The following is a 22,339-nucleotide window of genomic DNA, read 5'->3' on the forward strand; positions in this document are numbered from 1 at the left end:
AGGATTGGTGAATGCTGGTGTGTATGCATGAATGTATGGGTCACTGAACGTGCACTGTGAATGGGTGTGTGTGCTTGTGAATGGTGGGTGTATGTGTGCACACTTGTGAAGGGATGGATGGGAGGGAGTATGCAATGTGGATGGGTGTGAGAATGTGTGTGCATTTGTGAGCGGATGGGTGGGACCATCAACCCACCACAGGTACAATTCTTTACATTGAACAGAGGAATCAGAAGGTCTGTAGCTACCATCACTGGGCTTCTGACACTGTTTGTCTTTAATGGCAGTCTCAGATTATCAATGTTCTAATTATTCATAAATGCTTGGATTTACTGCACAAGTTATTCTTGAGAGAGGATATGCTAAATACACTTCACATGTTTTACATCTTTATTTTGATCTTTTCTCTCCCTTTCTTGGTCTCGCTTCTGTTTTGACTTAGACTGTGCCTGTGTCCAACATACTTCAATTCCTTCCTTTGTCTCTTTTCTCTCTTATTCTGTGCTCTGCCATGCCCATCTTATTTAGACTCCCCCCCCCCTTTATTTCTCAGTGAGTTAAGTGGCTTTACCATCATTAGGTAGGCTAATCCGCACATTTGGAGCGGATCAGCAGAACTAAAAAAAAGAAAAAATCCAAATTCCTCCATGATCACAATGCACATAATTGTTGTAATGCCTGTCTGTTTATTTCTGGAGCTGCCAACTTGTCACCGTTTTGCCAAGAAAGACGTTTAAGGTGATCAGTACATATCAAGAGCGTTCTTTGGTCAGAGTACTGGAATTTGCTTTGCTTCATTTTGGTCTGAATTTTAGTTGTCAACAATCGTCAGATTAGGTAAGTAATAAATATTAAACATTTATCAACTACAGGCTCATTCCAACTGGCCTGTTGATCTGAGATTTCGGAAAGAACAAGTAGCGCAGGGATCGGAATTATAAGTGGTGCAATGTTTATCACACCCGTTAATTAGTAGTCGCTATAAAGACCACACTCTTTGTTAAGTTTCAGTATATCAAACCTGCCGGAAGTTAACAAGGGTAAACGCCCTGATATTAGGTACATGCAGATTTTGGTGTAGAAAGCACTAACACCCACAAATCATTCCCCCAAAAAGTCAGAATAGGTGATAATTATATTATCTAATATTATCTAATAAAGTCCGAACAATTTAATAAAGTCCGAACAATTTAGTGTTGGAGAAGGCTAAGGTGAGATGAATGTTTAATTTCTTTTCATATGTTTTAAACAGATTGACATGGGGAGCTCTCCACCAAACTCCTTGGCTTCGGTGGTCCTGCCTTCAAGTTTATTGACAGCGTTGCAGCCATCTGACTTCGATGCAGTATCCAGAGCTCAGTTTACTTTCTTCAAAAAGAAGGGGCTGTTCCAGGTAAGATTAACTGCATTTCAACGTGCACATTTAAACTACTCATTGAACATAATAGAGTGGGTCCAAAATTTGGCAACACATAGTTGTCGGTCTGATATCAGAATGAGATGTTAACATTCGTCTGGCCAAAGTTGTGCGAAGTTGTGAAGTTCACGAAGTATCAAGGTTTGTGTTCATCTCAGAGCTTTTACCTGAGGGCAGTGATTCTTGTACAAAGACCCAGGGTCTTCCTGCCAAAAAAATAATGCTCTACATGTTGATGATTGCTCTAGACATTGCCCATAAAAAAACATACTTTACAGTTTTTGAAACAACTTGTATGCTTATTACTCTGTCAAGAACTTGGTGAAGATTAAAGAACTTCACAAACAAGTGGATGAGCTTTGACAATTTGGCCTACCTCTAAAAAGAGAAAGAACATACTTGCTTACTCACCTTACGATTTTGTCAACATAAGCATGCCTTTTAAAAATAGATACATTCATACATTTGAAATTGTAAATAGGGTGAATGCGGGGATGATCCTTGTTTTTAAATTTGCAAGCTAAAGGCAGCCATCAGTCATAAATGGTTCTTGCATTTTGTGCCATGAGTCCAAAAATAAGTTACTTCTAGTTTGGAAGAACAAAGTATTTTCTAATTTCTCAATGGCTTTCTCCAACCGGAAATTCAATCTGCTGTCGGAGAATGTAAGACTTTCTTCTGCACGACCAAATTTCAGTATTGAGCATTGAGGACAGTTTTGTTCACTTGAGACAACTTGTGATCAATTCATGACGAACACCCATGTTGCTTGCTGTATTCTCCAGTCAAGGAGCTTTCATTAGTCTCCCACAACCACAGACACACACCATCCATATTCATCGCAAAACTACTCATCCATCTGGTGATGTTGCGCTGTTCGAAGAAGAACCAAGGTCCCATGAAGTTTATGTTCTTCAAATTGATGGCATGTGGTTAATTATCAAATTAAGAGACTAGCCCTGCATCCACAATCTGACTGCTGAATTCTAATTGGCTTGTGGGCAGTTAATGTTTGCCTGGGCCCTATTGTGAAACTCCATGAAGATATTGGGAAGCTGGTAAGAAGGGTTATTAGACCTTATTTAGAGATTGTCGGACGGGATAATTTGTCAAAACGTGGCAAATATCTCTTCCGCCACATTAAACGGACCATATGCTATACAGCACTTGTAATAAGGCAGATATGACGTTCATATTATTTATGAGTATTCCATCCACCAGACTCTATATAAGTCCCATTGTCTTCCCACTCTTACGTCAGTTGGCTACGGAGAGAGGGGAGCAAGGAGTCTCCAGTTGTAAAAACCCAAATTCAAGTCAACTGAAGCTATAAATCAATCCTTCTATGGGATGACCAACGACCAGTGGGCCACTCTTCCCAAGCATCTGAGAACTCAACACTATTATGCTTCAGAAAATTACCAAAAACATATATTTTCCACTTGCACATATACTAGTTCCATCTGCCCACTGCTGAACTGGCACCTATAGGCGCAGAAGTAGTATCATACTTGCAGTGTATTGTGTTGAACACTCCGAATCTTTCCCTTGATCTGTTTATGTACTGCTACACTGTTCTACATGTTCTATACTGTTTTGGTTATGTAATGCACAGAAATACAATTTGGTCCAGTCCACGCTATAAAAACAATGTTAAATACAAATAAATAAATGGCAAACATTTCTGTGTGTTAGGAGGAAAGTCCTCTGCACCTGGGGGGAACCCCTGCTCCTGCATTCATAGGTAGCAGATTCTCCTGCTTCCTTTGGAGCAGTGATTCTTAACGTGTGGTCCGGGGACGACAGGATGCCTTCTCAGGGGGTCTGCAACTGCTTAGAAAATCAAACATTATTAACACATTACTAAAAAAAAAAAAAAAAAGAAGCAACATGCCAAATGTAACATTTTAAAACGTTCTCAAAATGTGAAGCAGTTTGCAATTGGAGGTTGAAAATTAAGTTAGTATCCTCAGATTGATTCGTGGGAGCAGTGCAGGTGCATCAAACAGAATATAGTATGGACAATGAGAGGCCCAGTTTAGAAAAGTGACAAGTTTCCCTTTAAAATTACAATTTGTTTTATTGTGTATCTTTGTTTATGAATTACATAACATATTTAATCATTTATTTATTTGTTTGATGAATAATTGTCTGTAGTTTTGTGTATTGTTTTGCAATGATACCACAGTCCCTCTAGCCCTAGAGGCACTCGCTCTATTCTTTCGATTCTTGGACCAGTTTGGTATAGTGCTGGTGTATATTTGGCTATATACCTTTTAACACAAAATTTGTGTCCTAAATACTATTTACAGAAATGTTTCCCATTTGAAGCTAATATCATAAATTTTAATCCCAAAAGTAATGTTTGCTTGTAAATCATATTTTGGATACAATGATTCTACCGAACAATATTTTTGTCAACAATAGTCTAACATGCAATCTATCACATGTTACATGGACAGATTAACAAAGGGTAACACAACCCTTTGCAACTTCTTCTTACTAGAGACAACCCCCCAACATTTTCTAGTTTACTAAAAACTCTTGTGACTAGTGGTCCCTTAAACTACACCCTATTCTCAATGTGCCTGGCTAGGCTTTGCACATTATTGCATGAGCCCTCTAACTGTATTTACTGTGTCACAGCCATACCTATCCCGAACAAGCCACTTAAAAACACACAGTTAATGTGAATTTGTGAGTACAAAACAGCACCTAAGCACCATTGAAATTCTTCAGTTATGCCTAGGTTTCAATCCGCTTTATGCACAACAGCCATGTAAACGATAACTCGCACACCACATGCAATGCTCATTGCCTTACCCTTAATGTAACAGATGCAATTGCAAGTCTCAAAAATTATCTTACAGTTCTGGCTACATACTTTGTTATCACTAACACTGTGAATGAGACAATTATTCATGTAGTATTATCCAGTGGTCTGAGTATAAAGTGTAATCAAGTGATCAAATGCTTTTAGGTATTGTTGCTTATTGGTATAAATTCTGTGAGGTCATGAGCATTGCATTATGGTGTTTGACGTATGGTATTAATGGCTGTTGTGTGAGTTGTGGATTGCCAACCTAACAAATAAAGGGTGAATTTAATTGGCGTTTAGGTTTTGTTTTGAAATCATAACTCCACTTTGATTATGGTTTTTAACTGACTTTCTGAGGTTTTTTAATCATAATCTAAGGTGTTATAGCAAATCCTAACCATAACTTCACCTTAATTGTAGTCTTTACTGTTAATTTGTTTTTTTAATGACATAATACATTCAACCAATGTCTTTGAAATAATTCCCTTCACTGATGCAAACAGCCATTGGCGTTGGGCCAGGCCTTGCTCCTGGCCTGCCCCAGGCATCCAATCACCGCTGCTCACATCCTTTTGCCATGTGCCGCAGGAGTAAACCATCCCGTCTTCAGTCAGGTCCTCCTGTCCCCGACCTGACACGAGTTGAAAACCCCTATTGTGCATGGCTTTTGGGCGGCCAATCAAGTAGGTTCGCCACTCTTTCTGTTCGCCATGTCACGAGTCACCACTTTTCACCACAGCACTTTTCTCGCACTTTAACAGTCAGCGATTTGGGGCCCACGAGCTGACTGCATGATACGAATACGTAAACACAAGTACCAAACATTCCTGCACTTGTTATGACTGATTGGTATTTTCCAAATACGCAAGTGAAATCAAGGGCCGGAAGCAGGGCGCGATGATGAAATACATACATTGGGATGTCTCACACCTTCAGGGAACTGTGGGAGTAATCAGGACAGCCAGCTCCTCACACACAAGTGGATTAGGAAGGAAGGCTTTCAGAGTTTTCACAAATAAAGGAAACATAAAAAAAATCCCTTTCCCTGGAAAGATCACAGGGTCATCAAGTAAACTTTTTCTTTAGGAAGGACACAAAGCCAGGCTTCTGGCACGAGCCTTGGATTTCCTTGAAGGGTACATATGCAGACGTCCATGAATATCTGCAGTATATGAAACTGTGCCTTTATCTTTCAGCCTCATGCTTGAAACCATTCAGCAATCCCACCTGTGGTCAGATTCCAAGTCCATTCACAATTTCAACCAATAATGTACATAACAGTGTTTTCATACATTAATTGCAGAGATGCCTGTATGCCCATATTAAGTCATATTTTGAAGATTTCTTAAAGGCTTTGCTAGTGGAGTTGGATTTGAGCATACAAATCATCAAAACTGTTTTCTGGGAATCTGAAGGAGGTTGGGGAAGAGATACCTGCACCTAAACTGCCATAAATGGGATGCACCTGTCACCGTTTAAGAGAAAAATACACCTTTCTGTAGCAAGAGGACAGCCACATTAATATCTATTTTTTGTGGCATCCAAGGGCACATATTTCTACAGTGCAATTAAAGCAGAGTAAATTAAAGGAACTCTACAAAAGGTTGTGAATTTTTCTAATTTTTGGCTGAACAATTTGAATACTAAACGAAGGTTTTTTTAGTTATCACTAGCATAAAAACTAAAAGGTGTTTAGGCATTTGTAAATATACTGAGCCAGCCTCATTACATTCGTGCCAAAAATAATTAAAAAGTACCTGAAGTGGGCATAGACTTAGTTGAAGAATCTCACCCATTTCTTATTAAAAAGGTTGTCGCTGGAAACATAAGGGGGAATGGTACTATAGTTAGATACTACCTGCGTCCAGCAGTCATTGTTGTAATATGTTGAAGCTTTTCCAGCAAATTGTCTGGAAAGATTAAATTTAAAGAGGTTGCATTCATTGTCCATGCGCAAGTTGAAAGCAGTTCCGGATGGTCATCTCTAATTCAGTTAACAGAATAAACCCAGTACCTTTTTTTGCATTTGTAATTGTTAATAAACCATATTATAGAAAAGCGCTATCAAATGTGAAATGTAATCGCTTGACTTCACCTTTAATTTGCTTTTACAGTGCAGTCTGCCGCTTACGTCTTCCATAAGCCCCTTCATGAAGTTAAAGGGCTGACTTAAAGTTGGGCAGTAATGAAAAAATCTCAGAATTCCAGAAGAAATGCTCAATCTAGAAGAATACCCAGTAGTTGTATTTTCGCTCCCAGTGGAATTATAACATGGAAACATTTCCATTTCCTCCCAAATACACATCAAGCCTTAAATGAATTATTTGCAAATCTATGCATATGGAAATGAAGAAAAGCTATTAAGATTTCATGTTATAATTTTTATGCAAAACTCTGCCATTATCCCTCATGGTGTGGTTGGCGGTTGCTCATGTAAAGATATCATGTTGCGGGAGCACTGGTACAATGCTAGCGGACAGAATGAGTGGCTCTTGTTTGTGGCCTTGTGTTTTTCGTGCTATTTTATCAGCCTAAAGGTCGTCTTTGTGCACTGTGTGCTGTAGAAATGTTGCAAAATGCCAGATTTTCATTTCATTTAAATTTTCTAAAATTTCAATCAATTACGTCATAGGAAATTACACAAATTTCGCAAACCCAAGTCCTCTCTACCCTGCATCTGACGAGATGGCATAGGATGGCGATGAATTGGCGCACCGAGCTATGTTGGTGTGGTGGTGTAAGATGACAAGGAATGGGACCTTCAGTCGGTGGTTGAAGCTGGCAAGGTTCAACTATTCAGTCACCAATTCACTAAATGCTAGGAGGCAAATCTGAGGTGTTTGAGACGCAGCTAGGTTCCTTTTACAGCGAAAAGCAGCATCTTAGCACTTGCCACAGTGCCCTGTATACAGAATATTCCTCAATACCCAATACCTGCTTTGAGCATAAGAGCCCACTTAAATCTGCCACTCGTGGTTCATGCATAAGCTTCCAGTAAATGTTCAGCTTTTTCTCTCCTTATTTACACGATTCTGCAGTGTGCCTATGTCTATTTGACACTAGCACGCAACAGACAGAAAGCAATATCAGTTGTTTACACAGCCATTTTTAATAAGGGACTTGTGTGCCTATCAGATAAAGAAAACTAGTGCATTATTTGCTAAGGAAGTGATCTAATTAAATGACCCCTTATCAGTCGGCATTGTGTGCCCTATAGAGTAGCGTTGTTTGCCGTCTGAGTCATTAGGAGGAAAGCAACGCTGGCTGACTATGACCCTTGCAAATTCCCTTCTGGTGGTGCTAAATGTAATAGGGGAGGAGGCAGAGGATCCAGAGAGTTTTCAGAAGTTTAGAAATGTTCTGCTTGTAGTGTAGTTACCATTCAGCTATTAGAATTATATAAAACTGTGTCTGATCTGTCATGTTTGATCTATCTAATTATTGGGAAATGTATTTAGCTTGCTTCGTTCCATCTCTTTTTGAAAAGGATCCCCAAATCAATGGATCCGGGCAAGAGTTTGCCAGTTTCGTGGTTGCATGCAGTATCGGAAACCTTACTATTCGGGATCTCCAAGAAGAAGTCAGGATCACCATTAAGCACCTCAAAGCACAGGTGAGGTCAAAATCCACCTACAACATATCTAAAGGCACTATTACTGGAGCTACTTTACTAACAGTAAGCCTCTCTAAATAATGTCCAGAATTTATCTCATGGAAGTACAGTAAATGCAACAGGCATGTGTTTTCCTGCGTCATACACACAGTTATGCCGTAGAAGTTTGAGAGTCTCCTGCTTTATCCACACATTCTTCGGTTTTAGTTGCATGATGGCTCTTTTTAATGTTTTCCTTGAGTCAGGGATTTGCAGATTCTCGTGAGATTTTGACTGGTGCATGTTCCAACTCGGATGCTAAAGAAGGTCGGAAGAGTTCTCTCTTCCCTCATCCCCAGCAAGTGCTTAATTTGAGCCAGTTGTTTCCGGTGTTCGGCACCAGCACTTAACTGTCAGCAACCGCTCTAGTGATAGTCCACTACATGGTGGTGCTGTCTGAGACGAGCACAACAGCTGTGTTTATGAAGTGAAATGGCATTGAAAAGAGGTGTGGCCGGTACAGGTAAGAGCAGTGAGGTGGAGCTTAGTCAGCAATGAGGGGGCATAAGGTAAGTGGTTTAATGTATTTATTTCCCCTATCCTGTCGTCTGCCAACTTCCACCCTGACCACTGCTCCTACTTGTACCGACCACGCCTGATTAAAAATGAATAATACCAGCTCCTCACAACATTATTATAGCTTCGTGTGGCCTAAAATAGTCCAAATTGTCACACTTGTAGGAGTGTGATGGTTAGGTGTCATGTTGGTACTGTCATTGGCAGCACTGCCTGGGGCATTGCGTGGTGCAGGCTGCAGTGGCCTTCCGAGAAGGGCCCTGGCGCTTCATTTTTTACAAATTAAGCACTGATCCCAGCTCACCGTGACATGCCATTCCTTACAAGCCTGAACCCAGCAACCTTCCCCTCAGCAGTGTAACTCCTACCGTTGAAGCTAGAGCTGCACTCTCCCCCTTTTCACTTTATCTGTAAAACACCCATCGAGTACAGTGTTTCATTGTTTGTTGCTACTTCCATAAAAGCTGCCTTTGTCTAGGACAATTTACAGCAGTTATCGCCCTCTGCTGGAAGTAGAAACAACTGCTTACAATGAAAGTTCTTGACAAAAACGCATAAGTGTTGTCTAGCTCAATGGTTTTTCATTTCATGGCCTCAGGAAAAGGAAACCATGAGTCGTTGCTATCAGGCTTCAAAAATGTGACCCCAAGGTCTTTGGTAAGGCACGCAACACAGTGAGTTCCTGTGAAGTTGAAAAACAATCCCTGCTCCACTGCTTTGTGATTTTCCAAGTCTATAAACCTGTTCTTCTGTTCTTTTCAACTGCTTCTCACAAGGTATCCTGGGCAGAGCTGACACACTTCCAAATCTGATAGCACCCTCACATTCAGATTCCTACGTCCTGCAAAAGCATCCGACAAAACTCGTAGGGCCTCATTTACAAGGCCATTGCACAGCTGCTGCGTCACTTTTTTTGACGCACCGGCGGTGCAGTGTACCTGCCCATATTTACATTGCCATGTAAAGCCACCCTGCGTGACTTTTCCTGGACTTGTAAATATGGGCACCTTTTACGCATTACTCTGCATGAAAAAGGCATTCCATGGGGTTTGCTGTGGGCGTTCCCACGCAACATCCATGGAAACTGAAACATTCTAAGATTTACAAAGTTATGTAAACCTGGGAATGCGTCAGAATCCAAGGGAGGTGTAGGAGTGGTGGAACGCAGAGAAATACTTTTATTTCTCCTTGTTTTTTCCTCTTTCTATGCGTGCTGCATAGAAAGAAGAAAATGACATTAATTGTAGTTTTTGCGCAGGAAGGTGTCCCTTACTGCACAAAAATAATCACACCACAGGCCCCCTTGCAACATGATGTAAGGGTGCTTGCGCTGGCCTAATTGTGCCCCAGTGCAGGGGAAAGCACTCGGATGCATTGTATCGCTGTTAATATGACGCATTCCTGTGCTTTTAAAATGACACAGCTCAGTGCAGCAAAAAAAAAAAAAAAACGATGGATTTAGGCCCAGATTTCTATACTGGGGTGAATGTATGACATTGTTCTACATTCTGTCCATCAACTGTGGTTTTTGCATTTGTCACCCCGAGTGGAATGGGTATGCTCAGGCGTGAGTCCCGTGCTCTCCAAACCACTGGATTCAAGCAAGCCGGGCTCAAGACGGCTGGAATGCCAGAAACCGGTCCTCGGAAGCTTGTTTCCCGTCCAGGGAGGACCTGGCTTGGAAGGTCGGGCTGGACTGTTCCCATGAGGCACAGGGTCAGACTGATTTGCATATGGCCATGTCTGAACTGGGGTGGGGTGGAGTGCAAAAAAACGATGGATTGAGGCCCAGATCTCTGTACTGGGGTGAATGTATGACATTGTTCTGCATTCTGTCCATCAACTGTGGTTTTTGCAAGATGGCTTGCAGCATCGCTCCTCGCCGATTTTTCTTGCAAATGAGGCCCACAGAATCGAAGAAACACCAGTAGGGGGAACATATGTAACTGGATTTGTGCTTCCCATTCCGTGATTGTTTTGATGCTGTTGTTGAGTTAAACTTGTGTGACCTTCACTCTTTTAAAGTCTTGCGAACGTTGGTTCGGAAAAAATGTGTTGCTTGAAGGCAAGTAGCAACAAGGCGCAGGATCCCTCGTAGACAGGAGCAGACGGCATCTGGCAGACATTGCTTCCTGAATAATTGGCAGCAACTTCTACGAATGTGCACAGAGGGCATCTCTAGCATTTCCTGCAGTGTCTGCCGCAAAATGCCCCCTGACCTGCGCGATAACCTCCCGCGCGCTCCCTGGCGGAGCTGGAACAGCGACCCCGTTAATCAGCGGACCTGTCCTCTCAAGTTCCTTGTGCGCAAACCAGCTTCCCTTCCGAGAGAACAGTTTCTTAACGGATTCTTCAAGGGTGTTTGTAGGGAACGCACTGTCCCAGAAGTGGAAGAGCGAGCGCATACATTTATAACACTCTATAACAGACCCCCGTCCTTAAAAAGGATACAGCTCACACACAGAGACGAGCCAGTATCCCACAGCCACCCCTGCCTCGCCATCTTTTTAACTCGGTATGAGCCCAAGACGTGAGGAGAGCGTAAGATTTGACGTAACACAGTTGGGGCGAAAATAAATGTATGGCTCAGAAAAGGTATGATTAAAAGTAGAATGATTTACCATGTATTGCGCTTAAAGAAATAAGGCAATAACATCCAGAGGAGGCGGAAAATAAACAACCATCCAATTGACCCTGGAATATAACAGCCTCTTTTTAATAGTTTATTCTACAAGACAGCAGAGTTATCCTTGTAGAATTCTCAGTAGGGATTATTATTAAGGGTGTAGATGGACAGAACCTCTTATTATGAGTACCATTGAGTTGGGTAACAATAAACATCTGTTATTCAGCCACAAGATACCCTTCTGGGTGAACGTGCACTTTACAAATACACATGTTATATTATGTCATGGTATTAGCCACTTCCTGCTTCCATTAGTCAGTCTGGAAACAACTGGAACTAGGACTGGCTTCAAAGAAAAAGCAGTTTGCACAAGTGAGCTCTTTATTTTGCTCCTGCGTAATGTTTGTTGGTAACTTAAGAGGTGGTCTTTGGCGAAGCAGGCAAGTTGGACACTGAGGGCCAATTCACAAAGGGCCTACACTTTTGTGGCGGAAGCCCCGCAGTAGTGGCGGGTGACCCGTACTCGTAGCGGGACATCCATATTGCAGTTTATCATTGCAGAGGTCCCGTCCCGACTGCAGGGCCTCCGCTACAAGTGTGGAGGCCCTTTGTGAATCGGGCTCATAGTTTCTGCAAAGCTTCCTTCGGCCCAAATAGTCTCAGCCTGGAGGTAGGCTCAAGTCACGCTGGAAGTGCACTTGCCCAGGCGCTGGGGGGAAGCAGTCGGGGAGATTAAGTGAGCAATTGCCCAGAGTTACATGATGCTGAGCTGAGGGATGATGCGGTTCTGAGGGATCAAACCGTGAGGCCCTCGCTTTGGAGTCAGCCACTCCGGCCGTTGCGCCACACTTCTCCCTAAAATTCTGAAGTTTGTTTCCTCAAAGACTAAAACATTTAAAGAGAATGGTAATCAATATTTCGTGCGAGGACACTGCATGGCCTTGAGAGAACCCATCAGGAACCTTCTGAAATGATTGAACAATCTTCAGGTATAATGTTTTGAAAATATTGTCAGCCAATTGTTTTTGGAGTTTACAAGCCTCTTCACCCAGCCTTTGCAGCAGCTTGGTTTTGGGGAAAGAACCGAATTGAGGACACGTTGAAATACAAATATCTTGGCGTGACGATAGATAAAGGCGGCTGGTTCTCTGCACAGAAAAACTGCATTAGGTATAAAGGCCTTGCCTGGCAATCTCTTTAAAAGCATTGAACATCAAATTAAACGGCCCATCGATCATGCCCTTGGTACTGGTGGCTCGTGCTAAGATTCTGCCAACAATTGCCTATGGCAGCGAGGCACAAAGAGGAAGAGATGCTAAAACACTTGATACTAGAGTAACAGCTTCTTATAGAGTCATTTTTTGCCTGCCCAAATCTACCTCACCTGTACAAATCAGGCTAGAGTTTGGTATTCAGAAACAGTCTTTTGCGAGACAAGGGCCTATATTATTACCTGGGACAAAGTGCGGAAATCTGCTCAAGGAACTCTAAACGAACATCTATGGAAGAAGGTGCAACTACAAACTACTTCACCTGCTGCCAAATATCTCAAAAGCAGCCTGCACAATATGGGGCTGAACCAGCTCTGGGATACAACTACAAATACCAGCACGTTAAAAAAACTGTTCTGGAAGACGGTCAAAAACTTGTCATGGACTGAGGATAAGGCATCTCTCTTGAAAAGGGCACATGGGTGGTTGACTCTGAACACCTATACTGCGCCAGCTGCTCAAAATTATATTGGTTTGGGCTATGCCAAAACCACAAAAATCAGGTTTTGAAGCACAGACTTGACCTGTTACCTTGTATACAGCATTTCCCACCCTGGCTAAAGGAACAAGCATTTGCAAATCAATAGGTCTTGTATTTGTGAGAGTTTGAGCTTTTGGCATTGTAAATGACAATGCCTTTTAGTGATGTGTTGTGATGGCAGGGTTACAGCTCATTGTAAAAGGGGTCACTAGGATAGTGAGAACCCCACAAACATCTACAGTGGAAGACATAGGACTCTATGTAATACAGTCGATCTGACGTAGGGCCTGATTTAGATTTTGGTAGATGAGTTACTCCCTCACAGCGGTGACATATATCAATCCCATGGGATATTATGGGAATTATATTTTGGCTGACAGGATATAAGAAACATTTGTGTCAGAGTAACATGTCTGCCGAAATCTAAATGAGGTCCTAAGATACAGATTGAAAATTAAATTATTTGTTTTCAGGAGACATGGTTAGCTGGTGAATTCCTGTATCAAAATGATTGTATGCAATTCACGAAAGATGCAATTAAAATAGGAGCCAAGTGTTTATCTTAAGTCCTGTTACTCTTAATTTCTACGAAATTCAGAATCTCGACTCATTCTCTAATTTAAAAAACAAGTTTTTGAAAAATGGATTTGATCCATGAATTGTCAAAGACGGCACTAGTATTAGAAACTTGAGTTTCACAGCTCAGCAGCTGCTGCAAGTGAAGACACCTCTGGTACCTGTCTTTCTGGGGTTAAACAAATTAGGTAATAACTAAGTATGATAAAAGTTGTAGAGAAGCTGCTGGTTTCGTAAGATATAATTAGGCCTGGGCGGAAAATTCCGTTCCGCTCGCGGAATTTGCGGAATTTGGGTAATTTCGCGTTCAACGGAGAACACAAAATTGCCCAAAATTCTGCGTTCCGCGACTTTGCAATTTTTTTTACTTGTTTGCGTTCTCAAAATGCGTGTCTGCGGGATATTTCCCCGCGCGCACGCAAACAGCAATTGCGGACAGGAAAAAAGCATTGCGAACAAGCAATTCCGTGTGTTCACGAAATTTCTGCGTGTTCGCTGAGATTTTTTACTGTTTCGCGGAGCTGTGTAACGCGATTACGCCAATTCCGCCCACCCCTAGATATAATGTCTAGGACTAGGTAAACCAATGAACAAGTCAAAATGTATCAAAACCAACCCCGCAGCAGGGCGTCCGGTCCCCTGCGCTCACTTGTGATCCTGCTCATTAATTTGACTATTTAATAAACTAACAGGGGTGGGGGCTCCTCTGTGTCTGCTTGGGTGTGATTGACACCTTCTGGTGCATGTGTCCCCGCGCCATTTGGGGCAGCACGCATTCAGAGGGCGTGTTTACATTGACGCCTCTGGGCCTGTGTGTGTGCCTGGGGGCAGCATGGTCAGAGTCACAGATATAAAGAGGCCAGTGCAGGCCTGAAAGGTCAGAGCATCTCCGGACACACTCAGAGCCGCAGCTACAGCAGCACAAGAAGAAACAGATACCACAGCAGGACAAGGCCCACGCTGAAACAACAAACGCACAAGGGACTGCAGTACCAGGGACCGCTGCATCTGTATTTACAACAGCACCAGGACCGCGGCATAAACCACAGCAGCAGCATGAAGAACCCGAGGCTCGCTTCCCGCCCGGTGCCGGCTCAGAGGGGGCTCTACTACCAGCAACTCGTGGGACCCACAGCAGCAGCCGACAGGACGCAGTGAGTGCCATGAACGTTATGCTACCAAGGAACCCAAAATAACGTCCGGCGATTGCAGCCGGCCCGTTAACAGGGGTGGGAAAGAGTAGGAGGGGCGAGTATGAAGGAAAGAGAGCATGGTAGAGCGAGGAGCAGGGGGAGCCGGGCAGAGGGCGAGCCTGGAAGGGGGGCACAAGAATGTGAGGGTCGATGCCCTGCAGAGGCGGGTCGGACGCCCATTGGAGAGAGGGGCCCTCACTCTGGCCGGAGGGGGGGGAGGCCCTTTCTAGAAGCTAATTACCGGGTAAACACGAAGGAAGACACTCACAAGCAGCAGGGCACTGCGAGGACTGACGTGTGCACACAGGACATACGGCCAGTGCAGGAGGGGCCTCGGGACAGCAGTGACACACAGGCCATGGATGGTGGCCCCTGCACACCGAGGGCAGCAGTGACATGCGCCGGGGGTGGGGGGGGGGGTGACAGATGGCATGTCGTGGACGGCCCGTAACATTTTAAACGACCTAGATCAAACATTGAAATATTTGAGATTAGCACGCACTACCTCAAACAAGAAAACACAGAGGGGGTAGGGAGCGCGGCAGCGAGGCATACGCGTGCTGCTGCACGTGCTAGCCGCCGTAGAGAATGGGTGGAGCACAGGCGGGACATGCACCCGCCTTGGCCCAATTGTGTGCTGGCTTTTTAAAAAAAAAAGCACGCGAAAGCCAATGGCAGCCGCAGAAAGCTGCTCACATGCACGAGTGTGTGAGCAGCTTTCAGAACCCCATACAAAACGGCTCTCGCTGCTCGATCAGGGCTGCGCACAGCTACGCAGGCGCAAGCCCTAAAAAGGGGGCTCTACATGTCCCTTATGCCGCTCAGCTCCAGAAGATCTGTTGCACCTGCTGTGTACATGTAAAGAACTTTTACAAGAATGGAAACAACTGCTAAAATGCCATTTTAACCAGCGAGGGGTATGCACTAGAAGACAAGCGGTGGTGGCATGTTTTGCACCCAATGATCCACAACAAATCTGCTGCCTAGTAAAGTTCCTGAGGACATACGAAAATAAAATGCCAACTCAATAAATACTAACCCTTTTAGAAAACAGGAACAAGTGCAACGCCAGCATGGAGGATAAAAGATGAAGCTCCCTTTTATTTACTCTACTCTTGGCACTAGAGCACTTTATTAAAGTCTTAAGCACTCTTTGCACTTTATACCGAAGTATGGCACAATCAGTGAAGGGAAGATACGGACTGGAAATAAGTACCTTCAACCTTTAAATAATATGTGCAAATTCCAAAAGTTTGGTTAGGAGAACTTCCTTTCTCTCTGATTACAACACTGATTTAAAATGTTGTTAAATATATAATATAGGAACTATAAAATGTTATATGTATAAATGCTTTTAATTGATGATCATATTCGTATTGCAACGGTTTTAATTAACTATGCAAATAAATTAAACTTGAAACAACCTTTGTACTCTAGTGGGAAGGTAGCTCCTGAAATCCCTGATTCGTCCCCACCAACTGAAGAGATGTTTGATATACAGTTGTTAAGGGCAGGGCCTTATCTTTTGGTGGCTCTAGCTCATACAGGAGCAATAAGAGTTGTTTGGCTTTTTTGGTTAAATAGAATCTATAATCATATCGCCACCAAAAAATAATCTTGAATGGATACCATCTCTCTTGCAGAGACAATGGGCAATGCAGCTCAGCTTTATCTGAGGCTGGCATTGTTTTCCATGCACACGGAACAGCATCACTATTCACACCTCATGTTTGGGTCAAAATAAACAAAGGGAGTCCCATCCACGTTAAGGATCACATCTGAAATGTGCTACTTTTAATTATAAGATTAAAATATTTCACGTATGATTTGTAAAACATACCTTTATGAAACCCAAGGTGCCATTTGCATGTTAATGCTGCAAAACCAATTTATCCTTCAGCTATGCTAAATATTTAATGCATTTGCTGCAGCTGTGTTACTATAGGAAACTGGATTTGTTTTTGAGGGAGTGAAAACCCTTCTCGAGGAATAACCACAATCCTTGTCACGGTGAACCTCAAAAGTCACTAAATAACCTGCACTTAACCCTCTGGTAATCTGGCACAAAGGCAATCAGGCTTAATTTAGAGGTAATATGTAAAGTATCTTGGCAGCACTCTAACAGTAATAAAGTTAAAACAAAACACAAGAAAAATCCCACACTCATTTAGGAAAATACAGAACATTTTATTAAATATGATACATTAAAACAAATTAAATCAGTAGAACTGGAGTTATGATTTTTAAAAGTTTTTAGTGAAAAATAGCACCTAAAAGATCTAAGGCCAACTGCGGATGTCTAGTTACATCAGACCAGGCTACAGTCAAAAGTTATGTCCTACCAATATGGAGCTTTGTTTGGATACACGAGGTGGATTGGGGCTGGCCTCAACTTACTTTTGGACTTAGAAGAATTTTTGAAGAAAAATGTCTGAAAAATTAAAGTTAAAGGAAATGTCATGGTTGGGGTGCTACTGGATGAAGTTGCAGTGAAGATTTCTACTTTCGGAACCTGTCTCTTTTTTGGAAGTTGAAAACCTCCAGGTCAGCGAAGCTGCTTTTTGTAGTCGACAAGGCCTCCGTGAGGCAAGACTCTTCTGAAGAGGAGCTGCTGAACAGGATTTGCTACTGCGGAGCTACTGCAAAGGCAGGCCTACCTGCGATACAGATTGGGTGGATGGGCGAGCAGGTACATCCCGGTCTTCTGTCTGTCCACAGAACACATTTTGGTGGGAAGATGTTTAAGTCCCAAGATTCTATTTGGAGGGCAGGGCTCACTTCAGGCAGGGTCCAGGTGCAGGTTCAATGGTTGTTGGAGCTTTTGGTGTTCGTGTAGCTCAGAACAGGAGGCCAACCGACTAGTGCTTAGGGAACTCTGGTAGTCCTGGTATCAAAGAGCAAGGAAGGCCTCAAGCAGCAGGGCAGTCCTGTGAGGGTGCAAGGCACGCTTTAGGCAGCAGGGCAGTCCTCTTGTAGCAGCAGTGCAGTCCTCTAAGGTACAAAGCTGGCCTCAAGCAGCGGAGCAGTCCTCTGAAGTACAAGGCAGCCCTTCTGGGCGTCCTCTGCAGGTCTAGGAGTGAACTGAAAAGTTGGTCTGTGGGTCCAATATTTATACCTGGTGCCAGCCTTTGAATTGGGAGAAACCTCTGGACTTCCCCCCACATCTAATTCTCGCAAATTCCTATCTCCCCTGCCCAGGTTCCAATAGGTCTAGGGTGACAAAGGTCTGGTGTCAAATTCTTAGTGAGTCTGCTGAAAGCTGCCCCTTCGAAATGTAAGTGGGGCAGGGAGCAGCTCCATCCCTTTCATTCTGGATGATTGGTCCATTCTGCCAACATCTAGTCCCCCTTTGCCTAACTGTCTGGGAGGAATACACAAAGGCTAACCGCCAACTATTTACAGTCATGTGACCTAGAACACAGGCTGCAGGCGACAAAGGGCTAGGAAAAGAAATTGGCAACTTTCTAAAAGAGGTATTTTCAGAATTGTGATTTAAAATCCAACTTTACCATTGAAGAGGATTTTAAATGACATTTTGTGATCCCAAATTTGATATTTCTACCTGTTCCCAATAACATGTTAGCACTTATTAAATTTAATAGGGCAACCCAATGTTATCTTGTGTGAGAGATAGTTCGTACAGTAGTGAAAAACTATTTTTTGAGTTTTTCACTACTAGTACATGTAAAACTGAAAAGTATATGTCCAACCTTTTAAATGCACTCCACCCAGCCCTATTGGCTATTTACGACCGATCTTAGGAGTGACTTATATGTATTAAAAAGGAAGGTTTTGGCCCGGCAAGAGGTTTATTTTGCCAGGATGCATTGGCAGTTTTAAACTGCAAACAGGCTGCAATGGCAGACCTGAGACATGTTTTAAAGGGCTACTTAAGTAGGTGTCACAATAAGTGCTGCAGGCTCACTAGCAGCATTTAATTAACAGGCCCTGGATACATGTCCTACCACTTTACTTGGGACTTTTCAGCAAATTAAATATGCCCATCAGGTGTAAACAATTTTGCCATGCTTTATGGAGTGAGCACAAGCACCTTAGGTGTAGTTGGCAGTTGTAAAGGGCATAGATTCCTAAAGCAAACATAAATGAATTTCAGAAAGCAGGAGATGATTAAGCAAAAATGTGGGGAAAGACAATAACAAAGGCTGTCAGGTCTAGCAGTTATCCTTCCTGTAGGTTTCAGGGAGGGATTGGCCAAAATATAAGGAGTCATTGCAGACTCACAGAATACAATTTGAGTTGCTTTTTGCTCCTTGCTAAGGCCCGTGCACGCATTCACCTATTCCCTGTCATTTTCTTCTAGTGCATTTTATTGAAGTTGAAAGCACCAACGCAGCATACATTTGGTATTAAAATTTCTCTTAGTGTGTCTGAAATTAACTACTGAACAACAAGGCTTCAGAGAAAACATTGTGATTTTTTATTAGCATGTTAGTAAAAACTATAGCAATTGGTTGTAGGAGAAAAGCGACACCCCAAAATGTCTCCAATCTAAATCATGACATTAAGAAAAATCAAGAGTAAAAGGACTAACAATGACGACATGTGCTTTAGACGTACATACCATAATATAGGAGAGGTAATAATCCAGAACCCCCGGAAAAAGTAGAACCAAAGGGTATATTTGCAAACTGCATTTTGAAGTATGTGAAATGGTTCTGCAGTAGTAAGGGGGTTTTAGGGTTCAGGGATGGGTATTGTTTAGATGTAGAAATGAGTTTTTAGTGTTCATGGATGGATAGTGTTTAGTGGTGGTAAGGATTTTTTTTTAGAGTTTAGGAATGGGTGGAGCCAATGGTTAGAGTTAAGTGATGGATAATGTTAAATTATATTGCATTAAATAAAATAAATTATTAGTGTAATTAAAAAAAAATACTTAAAAATAGATTAGAATTGAAATACGCACACACACGCACACACATTTATATCCATATGTAGAGGGGGCTTAAAATAATACTAACCAACTAACCTGTGAAGTGAAGACACTCCCAAAGTAATATACTATGATGTAAATGTACAACTTACTCCGATGTACTTACTATGGTGTAATGACTCTGGATGTAAAAGCCATCGAAGTAGCAACTGATATTGATAGGGTGAATGGATTTCATGCTTGAGGTAAGTGATAAAAAGAGTTACATGTGGGTTAAATGTTACTTCAAGAGTAAGGTCTTCAGTTCCTTGGGGAAGGGCAGGAATGTTGGAGCCTACAGATTCTGGGTGGGGAGGAAGTAACACAGACTTGGAGCAAATTCTGGAAAGAAGGAGAAGGTGTAGTGCTTTGTCTGCTTTCTACATCTTGAGCCTGATGATGCTTCTGCTAAAAGTGTAATGTTACCAGTCGGAGTTCTTGTTCTTACTTGCCACAGTAGTGGGTGATTCTGTGTACAGCGCTGAAGGTGATGCCAGGGTTGGATTGGGAATAAAAATCAGCTCGGGCACGCTAAAAAAAAGCAGCCCACATTTGCATATTGCCTTTCCACAAAACACTGCTTCAGCAAAATTTTATTGGAAAAGGAGGCGTGGGGTTAAAACAATGCATGGATTAGTTCGCACTGGTGAAACACACCTGAAAACAAGTGTGGCCACTTCTGCTCAGGCCCCCTGCCCCCGCTCGATATTAATGGGCGTGCCCAGCGCGAGAAAGTGAGTGACACCTCTGTGCCGTTGGTAAAAGGGATGTAATGGACGCCCATCTGCCTCCAGAAAGGCCACTTGGGCACCCACTGGGCCGCTGGCGACCTCCGAACAATGCAGAGCTGTTCTAATCGGCCCCCTATGCTGCTCAAAAAAGCAGCCCACAGCTGGAACTGGAAACCTGCCTCTCTGGCATTGCCGGAGTGCCTGCGTTACCAATCCGTAGCTGGCTGATGCAACAGACTTTGACAAGAATGAACACTCGTAGTGAGTTTAGGTATTTGAGGGTTTGGGGGGGTTCTGTAAAAACATCGTCAGTCCATTAATGAGTCAGGAAGGGATGTATGACGTTACAACGCATACTTTTACAACGCCTACCTTTACAACGCGGTTTTTACAACGCATACCATTACAACGCATAATGCTTTTAGGCGCTGGATAGTGAATAGTTTAATTTACTATTCCAACTCCAGTCCCCGTGGATAGTAGGGAAGGTTATTGGATAGTAAATGAACCTATTCCCTATCCTAGAGCGCCCCCCCAGCGCAATGCGTTGTAATAGTTTGCGTTGTAAAAGTTGCGTTGTAATGGTAGGTAGTTGTAAAAGTTGCGTTGTAACGGTTGTATACCGTCAGGAAGCAGCATGAAGGATGTTCTTCAAGTGATGTCAGATGTGATTTTGTGATTAATTGATGCCATTGAGTAGGGGGGCAAAATGATATTTGTCCAAGCCTGGTCAGCTTTTCTGAAATCTGCTTCAGAGACAAAAGCCTTTTCTTTATAGAGCAAGATGAGTTGGGCGGACGGCTTAATAAGAAGGTTGGTGATGGTACGTCTTACTAGCATGGAGTTGAGGAAGAATTAAATACCTCCATGAATTTAAGCCAACACATCTTTCTTAAGGGATGTAGAAAAGTCCTGGAAGATACATTGTCAGAAGTAATTGATTTTGATTTATTTTTTCAGGAAAACCCCAAGCCATCGTGCGTTTTCTGGGATATGACAAAAAATAGTAAGTTTAGGAATTCAATGTCTCTGAAATTAAATCAGTCTCTATCTCTTCTTCTCTCCACTTCCCACACTTTATTCTCCTCTCCTCTCCTTGCCTCTCCTCTCCACTGCAGTCCACTCTCCTCCTACCCCGTTGGGGTAGCTGCGCGCTTCATAAGTGCCTATTTATTATTATTATTCACTCTCCTCTCATTATGGTCAGATATATTCAAATATGGAGAAATGTCTTTAGGTAGAGTTCGTTTTGCCATAAGACTTTTGCAGTTCCTAATCCAGATACCTTGTGGAAAGACCATGGAAGTTGACTAAATCCACTTTTCTGTACATTTCCTAAACACAATCAACCCCCTCCTTTCCTACAGATTACAGTGGTGGATGGAATTCGACGGGTTGCAGAGTGCTCTATGCAGAATCCAGTGCAGACGAGACTGTGTGCCTATGCAATCACCTCACACACTTTGGGGTACTGATGGTAAGTGATGAAATTCAATCACTGTTGTAGTCTTTGCCGATTGTCAAACATGGAGAGATCATTTCAAAGGCTTAGAATCTGTTCCCTTTGCTTGAGAAAATGTAAACATATTAATACAGCACCAGACAGTATTAACTCTTACTTTTTCTGGAGATGATCATGGAATCATGGATAAGGTAAGAGAAGAGTAATCATTATACAGTGACTTCAGTGTGACAATAATAAGGCAAGTGCAAGTCGTGGTCTCACTAATGTAGGCCCAACATTGAATTCAAGGTAATCCAATCCTTACCAATAACTAAATGTCTAGTGTCTGAAGGCAATGGCTCACACAACCTTATTTTTTGGTTTGGGGATACATTAACCAAAATAGCATATAGTGAGACTCATTCATGTAATATATCTTTTATACACGTTTGACTGATTTTATAGTGAATATGTTAAAATTATCAGTGCTAAACTGAAAGCCTTCCATGACCTCCAAATAATTAACTGCTTAACTTCAACTTGTAGATTTGAATATGCATGATACTTAGAAATAGAAATATTCTGTACCTTTCGCATGAGATGGCCTTAGCATTTTTGATTTTGTACCAACAAGATTGTCTTTCTTATTTTATTTTTCGGCCTAATTTTCTGGCTTACATTTGT

At 42.5% G+C, this 22,339-nt stretch overlaps 1 protein-coding gene across 3 annotated transcripts in view; it reads left to right on the forward strand.

Annotated features, from left to right (window-relative positions):
* Positions 1-22,339, forward strand: part of ADGRG6 (adhesion G protein-coupled receptor G6) — a 653,874-nt gene that overhangs the window by 482,924 nt on the left and 148,611 nt on the right. For all 3 annotated transcript variants that reach the window (XM_086927164.1, XM_086927162.1, XM_086927163.1), the window contains 4 exons: positions 1,253-1,393; positions 7,723-7,848; positions 21,172-21,217; positions 21,579-21,688. In XM_086927164.1, coding sequence (XP_086783290.1) covers positions 1,253-1,393; positions 7,723-7,848; positions 21,172-21,217; positions 21,579-21,688 — 423 coding nt within the window. The remainder of the gene's footprint in view (positions 1-1,252; positions 1,394-7,722; positions 7,849-21,171; positions 21,218-21,578; positions 21,689-22,339) is intronic.

Source organism: Lissotriton vulgaris, chromosome 6 (genome assembly GCF_964263255.1).
Source record: "Lissotriton vulgaris chromosome 6, aLisVul1.2, whole genome shotgun sequence".
NCBI classification, from domain to species: Eukaryota; Metazoa; Chordata; class Amphibia; order Caudata; family Salamandridae; genus Lissotriton; species Lissotriton vulgaris.